Raw genomic sequence first — 11,538 nt, 5'->3', positions numbered from 1 at the left:
AATAATAATTATTATCGAAACAAATAAATCAATTAAAATTAAAATTTATTGTATATGCGCCACTCTTAAATATTTTCTAATTTATTTTTTTTATTACCGATAAACTGTTGTCACTGTTTATTTGGTAGGTGCAACAGACGCGAGCGCACATGCATATCTACTACTTGGAAAATATATTATTTAAGTTTTTGCTCAAAAATTATATATAAATTTCCGATGGCACTCTAATTATTAATTTCGATTAACTCGTCTGTCCTTTCCCTTTCTTATAAATTCGCGTCCCTTTCCACGAATTCTATCGCCAAGAAGTGTGAGATTCCCTATGGCGGCGGTGATGTTTCTGGTGCGCGAGGTCCTGCTCTGCGTGGCTCTGTTCTGGTTCGTTCGGTGGATAGGGCGACGGGTGGCGGGCGGCGGGCGGCGGCCGCCGCCGGGGCCGCGGGGGTTCCCGGTGGTGGGGGCTCTGCCGCTGCTGGGGCGTGCGCCGCACGTGTCTCTGGCGAGAATGGCGGAGCGGTACGGCCCCGTGATGGGGCTCCGGCTGGGGAGCTCGGATGTCGTGGTGGCGTCGTCGCCGGAGGCCGCGAGGGTGTTCTTGAAGACCCTCGACGCGGCCTTCGCCGACAGGCCTGTCGACGCCGCGCCGATCCGGCTGGCGTACGAAGGACAGGACATGGTGTTCGCGCCCTACGGCCCCAAGTGGAAGCTCCTGCGCAAGCTCTGCAACCTCCACATGCTCGGCGCCGGCGCGCTCAACGCTTGGGGACCGGTGCGTGCATGTGTAGACCAGTGCTGTGAATGTGATTTTAATTTGCGTCGACGCCGGAGTTTTCTAGCGTTTTTTTTTTTCGCTTTGTGGCAGTACCGGCGGGAGGAGGTGGGGCGGATGCTGCAGGGGATGCTGTCGGCGTCCGGCGAGGGAAAGCCCGTGGCGGTGGCGGCGACGCTGATTTACACTATAGCGAACATGATCGGGCAGGTGATCCTGAGCCGGCGAGTGTTCGAGGAGCAAGGGTCGGAGTCGAACGAGTTCAAAGACATGGTGGTGGAGCTGATGACGCTGGCGGGGCAGTTCAACATCGGCGACTTCATACCGGCGGTGGCGTGGCTGGACCTGCAGGGGCTGGAGGGGGAGATGCGGCGGGTGCACAAGCGGTTCGACAAGGTGCTGGAACGGATGGTGGAGGAGCACGAGGCGACCAGGAAGGAGCGCCGGGGGAGGTCAGACTTGCTCGACATCTTCATGGAGAGGCAATCGGCGTTGCCAGCGGCGGCGGCGGAGGAGGAGAAGCTGACGCCGGACAACATCAAGGCTCTTCTTTTGGTAAGACAAAAATGGCCTTTTTTTACATATTGGTCACGTGCTCTCCGTTGACTTCCACGTGTTTCGAACCGTTACGAGTGACAATGTTGATAGAATATAAAAATAAGAAACCCTCCTTATCACAAACGACAGGCTTTGCCCCCGGCACCCTGCAACGGTAAGACGTAGTTTTTTCTAAAAATTTGAGATTGGGCGAGAATGCGTTTTTTTAAGTGGAGTCTCCCACTCAGCAGCTCCACAACCGATACCACGATTCGTGGGATAATATCGTCTAAATATCATTTTTCATTTATATTTTTTTATTTAAAATAATTATTTTATTTATTTATTTATTTATTTTTAGAATCTTTTCACTGCGGGCACCGACACCTCCACCGGAACGATAGAATGGGCGATGGCGGAAATGCTGCTGAACCCGACCATCCTCCGACGAGCCCAGGCCGAGATGGACGTGGTGGTGGGGCGGAACCGGCGGCTGGAAGAATCCGACATCCCCAACCTCCCCTACCTCCGAGCCATCTGCAAAGAGTCGTTCCGGAAGCACCCGTCGACGCCCCTCAACCTCCCTCGCCTCTCCACCCAAGCCTGCGAGGTCGGCGGCTACTACATCCCCCCGAACACCAAGCTCCTGGTCAACATCTGGGCCATCGGCCGGAGCCCCAAGGTGTGGGCGAGCCCGTTGGAGTTCGACCCAGACCGGTTCATGCCCGGAGGGCCGGGCGCCAAGGTCGACCCCACCGGCAATGACTTCGAGCTCATACCCTTCGGCGCCGGGCGTCGGATCTGTGCGGGCGTCCGCATGGGGGTGGTGCTGGTGCAGTACATGCTGGGGTCCCTCATCCATGCCTTCGACTGGGAGCTGCCGGAGGGGGCGAAGCTGGACATGGCCGAGACGTTTGGTATCGCTTTGCAGAAGACTGCGCCGGTGTTGGCGGTTGTCAAACCTCGACTTGCGCTGAATGTGTACGAAGGCTGACGGCTCCTATTTATTTATGAGTTTTTTTTTTGGGTTTCAGAATGCGGAAATAAAAATTAGGAAAAAGTTTCCACGTTTTGGAAATTTTTTTCCTTTGTTTATTCAGTGAATTTCCTTTGTTTTATGAGTAAAACAGAGAAACATCTCCAATCATAATTTAAATTTTATATGTAATTTCTACTTATAAAAAATATTATTTTCACTTTTTGCATGTAAAGTTTTATTTGTTTCAACTCCCTCATACAAATATTATGACCTAATTACCATTCAAATTTTTTTAGGTATAAAAGGTCCAAAAATAAGTATAATTCCTCTTAAATTCAGCATTTTACATTAGAATCGAGTATATTTTCTATTAAATTGAGCATATTTTTTTCCTGTTTTAATATAATTCCTCCTAAATTCAGCATCTTGTAAAAAGAAAATTTAGTATATTTTCTATCCAATTGAGTATCATTTAAAGACAATCTAGTATATTCGAGTATATTTTCTATTAAAATTGTCCTTCATATTTTTTAGGTATAAATAGTCTAAAAATGAGTATAATTCCTATTAAATTCAGCATTTTAAACTAGAATCGAGTATATTTTCTATTAAATTGAGTACGACTTTTTTCCTATTTAATATAATTCCTCCTAAATTCAGTACCATTTGAAAAAAATCTAGTATATTTTTCATCCAATTGATTATCATTTAAAGAAAATCTAATATATTTTCCATCTAATTGAGTACCATTTAAAGAAAATCTAGTATATTTTCCATCCAATTGAGGTGGAAAAAAATCATACTCAATTTGATAGAAAATATATTAGATTCTAGTTTAATGTACTAAATTTAAGAGGATTTATACTCATTTTTAGACCTTTTATACTTAAAATATCAGGTGCAATTAGGTAAGTATATTAGACTAGGGAGTGAAAACAAAGATTTTTTTCATTGGGGAGTGCATGCAAAGTTGTGTTTGTCAATAGGGACTACATGCAAATTTTCCCTTGTTTTATCTATCCTCAAATAATGAACGGACGAATTTTAAAATTCATTCGGAACGAATTTTTCATCGTCGCTCCTGCATGATCTCTCCCAATACTATTGATCTCGTGGCTACGGACGATCTCGCTCGTAGTTGAAATACGAGTTATCTGAATAATTGAAGTTGTGTGCATTCAAGAGAGAGAGGGAGAGTTGTGTGAGAGATGGTCTAGAGCAACGAAGGTCCAAAGAAGCATGTAATCAAAGGGGGAAATTGAATTGGAGGAATGATTCTTTGACTTCGATTTCACTACAATGTTAGTTGATGCTCTAAGTATTGTTCATCTCCTTATTTCCATATTTACTAACTTGTAGAGATTTAACGAAATTACCGATAGTGTCTACCACAAATTCAATACTATTAAGCAAAATGGTAATACTAGAAAATCTTCTTAAAGGATTACCCTTGTCACATGAGACCCCATGGTCATATGATCTAGATTACTCGCTCTACTTTCTAACATCAAATTGGTGCAAACTCATTATGTCACGCCCCCAAAGGAGTTCCTGTCAGACAAAAATCCGGCAGAACCTCCCTTGTACCGGTGACAATCTGAAGCATCACTACAAGCAAAATACATCAGCCACATGCGGCTGGAATATTTATATACACAACCACGCAGTTATAATAACAGCCCACACGGCTGGAATGAAACAATCATAACCACGCAGTTATATATAAAACAGCCCACACGGCTGTACTAAAAACCAACACAGCGGAAAAACGAAAACGGAAAGCCCAATACAACACAATCAACACACTGCTAGCCGGCTAGGCTTATACAACAAATACAACACCAAAACCATAAGATAGCCACACGACTATACACAAATACAATGCCAAAAATAAGAAAAGAATATACAAAGAAAACAATCACGATCTTCGGATGTGACGTAGGACCCGGCAGACAGGATACTCCGAGCGACACTCCAACCATCTACCTGAAAACATAAATATATACATGCGGTGGTGAGTATAGGTAACTCAGCGGGTAATAGAAAAGATAGTGCATGGTCTATACATAAAACATGGAGATCACAAGTATACAGTCTCAGTAGGGAATAAGAACATGATCATACCATCATAATCAATGCATCTGAACATACCTGACATAATAACCTAACATAAACTGTACAAACCACAACTAACATAATGACGGATACATACCCAATCTGGAATCGACACACGGTACAATGATCAGTAAACTCACCGGATCCGCAACAGATATACCCGTGACACCTGTGCAATATAAGTACGACTGCATATACATGTAAAATAAATGACATGTATACAGCATGACAACCAAATGCAACAATCATATCGCAAACAAATGCAACATACCACAAACACATGCAACTAGTATCTAGTAGGCATGTATGCAAATATAACCCCCAGATGCACCGTGCATCATATGCAAAAGTGCATGCATGCTCCATGGTCACCCCCGCCACCTCTCCGAACACCACGACCCCTGTATGGCCGAGAGGCTTGGGTCTGTGACGACTGTACTACCCTCCAGCCCACTATATAGTGGTCGAGGCGGACAGTTCGCTAGTAGCTATCTAACTACATAGCATCAGGGTCCCTGACTGCTCACAACGCCGGATCTCACTAAACCTCGTGACCGGGTGGCACGACAGGACTAGCAGCAACTGCTCCAACTACCACTACCCATGAGTGGCCGAGTGTGCGGTGCTATTCCCAAACCAACTGACGACTCTCTCACCACAAGGGAGACAATGGTCATCAGATGCAATGAATGATGAACATGATATATATATATAATCATCATCCATGCAACAACCCCAAACCTCATAAATACCACCAACAAGAGTATACTCGTCATGATACCTCCACGTATCCCACCAAACATATGTACACACTACACATGTATAATCAACCAAAAATCTCCAATAATCCCACCAGACACATGTACACAAAATATAAGTACAATCAACATGTATCCTCCAATAAAAATACAACAGACATGTGTATATACCCCAAACATACAATCAACACAACTCCTCCAAAGGTACATGACAAATACATATGTACACACCCCATGTAAATGCACGGTCAACAAGATGACTCCTATAACACATCTCCACCTATGTACAGTCAACCTCATATACCCGATCAGCATGGTAATACCAACAACCCGACAATCCCTACAAGACATACTCTACACGTGTAATCACAACAGAGTAGATATCAAGAGTAGAGACTGTATATGATTTAAATAGATCATCACAAGGGTCAAGCATAAGTATCATGCAGGAAAAACAACAACCGATCATGATATAAGATAAAGCAGCCTAATTCATCCAATAATAACCATGCACTAAGTATAAGAAAATCTACATAGAGGTCAAGGAAGAAATACCCGCCTTAAATCTGTCGATCGTCATCTGAAAATCCCATGTCGAGACACTCGTCCCGAATCCAAGTCCTGCGATCACACGGTATATATATAATGTTTAGCTAATCACATAATCAACAACAAACTAAACCCAATACCTAATCCTACGTCGATTAGGTAACCCTGTTTAGTTTCCACCTAATGATCCAACCCAAAGTAAATCATAGGCACATCCTTAAATTCAACTCTTCCTAAATCCAAACATAATCCAATGATCCTTAATAACAATCATGAACTCATCAAATGCAACCAACCCCTAATTAATCAAACCATAACATAATACAAACTCCAAGATGGACACTACTCTAATTCAGAAAATTATCCATCCATTACATCCCATTATTATCCACCACACATCATACATCAAACATGCATAATCATCCTCATGACCCACCTCTAACCAACAAATCTGATAATCAATCTCATCATATTTAAAACCCAACCAACAATCAATCCAATAATCCAAAGAATGATCACATAACAATCTATATTAACCAATCACCATATCCACAAATACCAACCCAATACAAACCTCAATCAATCACAAACTCCAACATGATTCGCCTCTAGATTCTCACTCATATCCATAGTTTCCAATCCAAAATCCCTAATCCAATATCAACATGGATTCAACCACACATACTGAGTAAGAACAACCCTACAACCCCTTATAAAACCTAATTTAGCCCTTACTAATGCGAATAACAGAGATACCTCTCTGGGAATCACTTACCGTGAGGTTTTTGGTAGCAAGTCCTGAATCTCACAGCCCACAAGAACCTCTGCTAACCGCTACCAAGAACCCTACACGAATTTCTTCCAAGATCAAACCATAAATCCAATCATATAGCAAAGGATTTGTTAAAACCCGAATTCACAGTACCAAACTCACCTCAACAGCCCCTTACCTTCTCACCCGTGACCTCCACAGCTTCAAGGATTGGAGTGGCGGTGATCGGCATCAGTGCAATCCTCCAATACTTCGATCCGAAGCCTTCCTCCAATACGAGCAGGAAGAACATCACACAACAATAAAACCTTTGAATCCACTAGGGTCCAACGGAAACTTACCTAACCCGATCACCCGCTTCAATCCATCGAGGGAAGGGCACAGAGCATGCACCGTGATCGGATCCCGAAGAGAACTGAAGGAGGTCAATCGGCTAGGGCGACGCAATCCCAATCTCGTTGTGCCCTAACTCCGCCGGACCACCATTGCTCGCCCGCAATCGATCGCCCGCACAAGGTAGAAGGCAATCGCTGGATGGAGGAAGCATGCTCACTTGCCGGCGATCGGCTTCCTTGTGGCGTCGTCGTCGGTGAAGAATGGATTGAACCGAGAAGTTGTCGAAGGGGCAATGAATCAGGGAAGAGGAGAGGAGAAAGGCTCCACACCTTAAGAGGGAGAAAGATCGGAGGGAGAACCGACTGAGGCACGCTGGAGGAGAAGGTCGTTGCCGGCGGTGAGCTCGCGGTGGCCGGCGATCGGGCGAGGAGAAAATCGTGAGAGGGGCTCGGGAGAAAGGAAATCGTGAAGGAGGGAATCGGGGAATGAAAAGAGAATAGAAATTAGGGCTTAGTTAAATACTTAGGTTTTATTTAATTAAACTCAAAGTTTTCTCCTTAATCAACTCCCACTTAAATGGTGTTCCAAACAGGCCTCCTCTATACCCGGAATCCATCCTCTCAAAACGGATCATACGGAGCCCGTTTAAATCCCGAAAAATTTCTAAAAATTCCAGAAAAATTCAATAAGATTTTTCGTCCAATAACAATTATTATTTAATTTTATGGTATTTTACATTCTCCCCCACTAATAAAAATTTGGTCCCCAAATTTACTGGTCAACTCAGGGACCCTCCTCCACGGTCACTACCAATCAACATACTCATATGCTACTCATCCAAGTATCATAAACAAATCTCCAACCCTAGTATCATAAACCTATCTCTAAACATGATAATCCTCCTCCAAGTGACTAGCGACAACTCTGTGAGCTATGAACTCACCCTACTCCCGCTACTCTCACTCTGCAATCACTCTCACTCTGCAATCTAGCCAACTGTGGATAAATCAAACACCTCTAAAATCCAAAATCCACTATCAATAAATCCTCCAACACATGTATAGAGCGCTCAAGCTATCCATCAGTCTGAGATGAAAATCTATACTAAAGTGAAACTCATAATCCCAAGTCTGTTGTAACCATAATCAAAACCATGATATGAAACCACTGATCCCCATCAAAAAAAAAAAAAAATACTCAAAGACACATCATCCAGTCCGATAATCCCTCTAGAATATAATCCTGCTATTCAATCCAAAAGAATCTGTCCTACAAATCGATAGCTAGGGAGCAAGTCGTCGCCCAACAATGATTACCCAAACCATTATATCCTCTCCGAGTCTTGGGTAATCCCACAACAAAATCCGTCATAACAGACTCTCAACTCCACTCCAAAATACGAGTCTACTGAAACAATCCTACTGATATCCGATGTTCAGCCTCCACTTGCTGACACACTAGACATCAACCTACAAAATCTGCGATATGTCTTTCTTCATATCGTTCCACCAAAGGGAATGCTCCAAGTCTCCATACATCAGGTATCAATCGAATGTAGCACAAATCTCGATCAATGTGTTTCCTGCAGTAACTCCTCCCGGATAAGAAGTGACTCGGAAACACACATAATCTCCCATGGCAATAAAGAATCTCATTCTCATTACACGAGAATTCTAACTACTGGTACGAGACTACTCCGCTCATGCTACATCAGAACTACACCAAACCCCAAATACGATACATCTGTGTAGAGTGCAAATCCGTCTACACTAGAAAGTACGGCTAAGATAGGTGCAGCTATCTAAACTGATCTCGCAAGCATCTAGCCAAGAAAGTTTCATACCATTCCTAGACAGTCCAGTCAACGGCATAATGCTGAATAAACCCTCAACTAATCTCCGATAATATCCAGCCAGACGAACAACGAATCTCCGGTATAGACTATGACTACTTCCAACTGATAACAACTTCTAACTCCCATGGATCCACTAATATCTCTCTACTAAAGACAACGCGTCCAGAAACCTCGCAGAAGATAATCACAATACGTACTACTAAGCTTCGCATATAGATGTCCCCGTCAAAACATCCCTAGAACTATGCGAAGCTAGTGTACGTGATCCACCTCGGATCGAGAATAGATCACAACATCACCAATAAAGACGATGAAAACTGATCCAAACACCCTAATGATACCAAGTACATCGAGTCCATAAAAACATCTAGGGCACTGTAAGCCTAAATGGTAAAACCAAGGACTCATAATATCCGTATAACAAACACTCTCAACCATAAGATCCCCAACAAATCTGTGATCTGATCACTAACTACAAATCACCAAATCCATAAATATCACACAAGTGCTACTCCTCATGTCTCTATCAGCATCAAATACTAAACAATAAATCATCAAATCAAATATCCACTAATAGATCATCAAAAGATAACATATCACCACACCTGATCTCCCAATATCCACCAATCTCAATCATCCTCAATATCAATCAATCATACCAGATAGTCTCCTAAACAATGATAGAGAAAAATGAAAGCATCCAACCCTCAACACCTACTGCCAACAAACTAAATGTGTCCATAAAGTCTGCCAAATCTCATCATCTCATCCTTTCTGATAATCAAATATTCATAGTAAAAGAATATCAATCCAAAGTCAAAGGGTCACTCAATCTCCTGACCAAGAATCTACCCATCAAGCAAGTATCTCCGCAACCCTCATCTATAAATGTCCCTCGACAATTACCGATAAAAGGTCAAACCCTCTAATATGAGATATAGACTACAAGGTCTGGTAAAATGATCACGTGGTCAAGGTCTTGAGCCACCTGATAGAGACAATGTTAGCTGAGTCGTCTAACCATTGTCTTGTACCCCATCAAACTACGATTTCTCCATCCTGAGGCTCAGCAACCTCCAGTATCGAGCAATGAACACAAAGATAGAGGGACGCTACAACTAAAACAACTGATCAAAATATCTGTCAATCGACGCTCTACCCTCAAAGATCATCATATCCGAATGTACTCTCCAAAATATCCCCTTGTAACGGTTGTATCTCAAAGTGTTAAGCACGTAGCTTTACACTTTTCCCCACCGTGTGGTATCCTATCTGAATGTACCTTCTAAGTCATCCTACCAGGTACAGATAGTCCATAGTCAAAGTCCCCATGGAATCGGATACGACAATCCTCTACAGACTGACTAAGCCGATATTGGTATATGGCTAATTCAGTCCTTTCTACCCCGGTACAAGTCAAAATATCTAACCGAGTATGAAACATCCCACAGATAGGAATCTCTAAAAATAGAGTAAGTCAGTCCCCTACTGGTCGGACCAACAAAATAAATCGATCATCTCCTAACTGATCCAATAAAAGTAAATCAATCATCCACTGATGAAACTAAGGTAAATCGATACATCACTACCCAAGTCAACAAGGGTAAATCAATCCTCTACTGACCGAACTAATAGGATCACCAAACCAACTAAGATAAGTCAAACCCCAACTGTCCAAAGTCAACAAGGGTAATAAGTCAAACCATAACTACCCAAGTCAACCAAGTAAATCAATCCTCAACAGGAGTAAACCGATACTCTACTAACTGAGTCAACATGGGTATACAGATATCATTCACTACACAACTAATGATAACCGAGACTGGTATACGACTCTACCTCTCAACCAACTAGTAGTAATAGACACTAAACTACTAGTAGTATGATATGATGAATCCCGTGAGACTGTAATCCTTGATCTCCATTAGGTCAACCGTGATCAGTAATTGACCCAAACCATGCAATACATGCTACAAACAAATAGGCAAGTACTATCAAGAGAACACTAACACACATTATAACTATATAGGCAACAATACATACACCAACAGAAATGTATGATAACAATATGCAAACATACCTCCTATAGCCTGGAGATGTCCTGCTGCTGCCTGGTCCCAAAACCCGAAAAGTCACATCAAGAAAATCGAATCACGAAAATCAAAACACGAATAATAGGTATCGTACCTACTCTGATACCAAAAATTGGTATCAGGTAAATCTCGAAAATCTAAAACAAAAACAAAACAGGCATCGTACCCGCTCTGATACCACTAAATTGTCACGCCCCCAAAGGAGTTCCTGTCAGACAAAAATCCGGCAGAACCTCCCTTGTACCGGTGACAATCTGAAGCATCACTACAAGCAAAATACATCAGCCACATGCGGCTGGAATATTTATATACACAACCACGCAGTTATATACAAAACAGCCCACACGGCTGTACTAAAAACCAACACAGCGGAAAAATGAAAACGGAAAGCCCAATACAACACAATCAACACACTGCTAGCCGGCTAGGCTTATACAACAAATACAACACCAAAACCATAAGATAGCCACACGGCTATACACAAATACAATGCCAAAAATAAGAAAAGAATATACAAAGAAAACAATCACGATCTTCGGATGTGACGTAGGACCCGGCAGACAGGATACTCCGAGCGACACTCCAACCATCTACCTGAAAACATAAATATATACATGCGGTGGTGAGTATAGGTAACTCAGCGGGTAATAGAAAAGATAGTGCATGGTCTATACATAAAACATGGAGATCACAAGTATACAGTCTCAGTAGGGAATAAGAACATGATCATACCATCATAATCAATGCATCTGAACATACCTGACATAATAACCTA

General features: G+C 42.5%; 1 protein-coding gene across 1 annotated transcript; it reads left to right on the top strand.

The window, feature by feature from the left end:
* Nucleotides 1-250: 250 nt before the first annotated feature.
* LOC122000196 (flavonoid 3',5'-hydroxylase 1-like) lies at nucleotides 251-2,354 on the top strand. The gene is made up of 3 exons (XM_042554681.1): nucleotides 251-769; nucleotides 863-1,324; nucleotides 1,668-2,354. Exons 1-3 carry the CDS (start codon nucleotides 323-325, stop codon nucleotides 2,298-2,300), a joined length of 1,542 nt encoding a protein of 513 aa, XP_042410615.1. The 5' UTR covers nucleotides 251-322; the 3' UTR covers nucleotides 2,301-2,354.
* Nucleotides 2,355-11,538: the final 9,184 nt, after the last annotated feature.

This window comes from Zingiber officinale, chromosome 7A (assembly GCF_018446385.1).
Source record: "Zingiber officinale cultivar Zhangliang chromosome 7A, Zo_v1.1, whole genome shotgun sequence".
Taxonomy (NCBI): Eukaryota; Viridiplantae; Streptophyta; class Magnoliopsida; order Zingiberales; family Zingiberaceae; genus Zingiber; species Zingiber officinale.
Note: the sequence above shows the minus strand (reverse complement) of the source record. Positions and strands in the feature narration are given on the sequence as shown.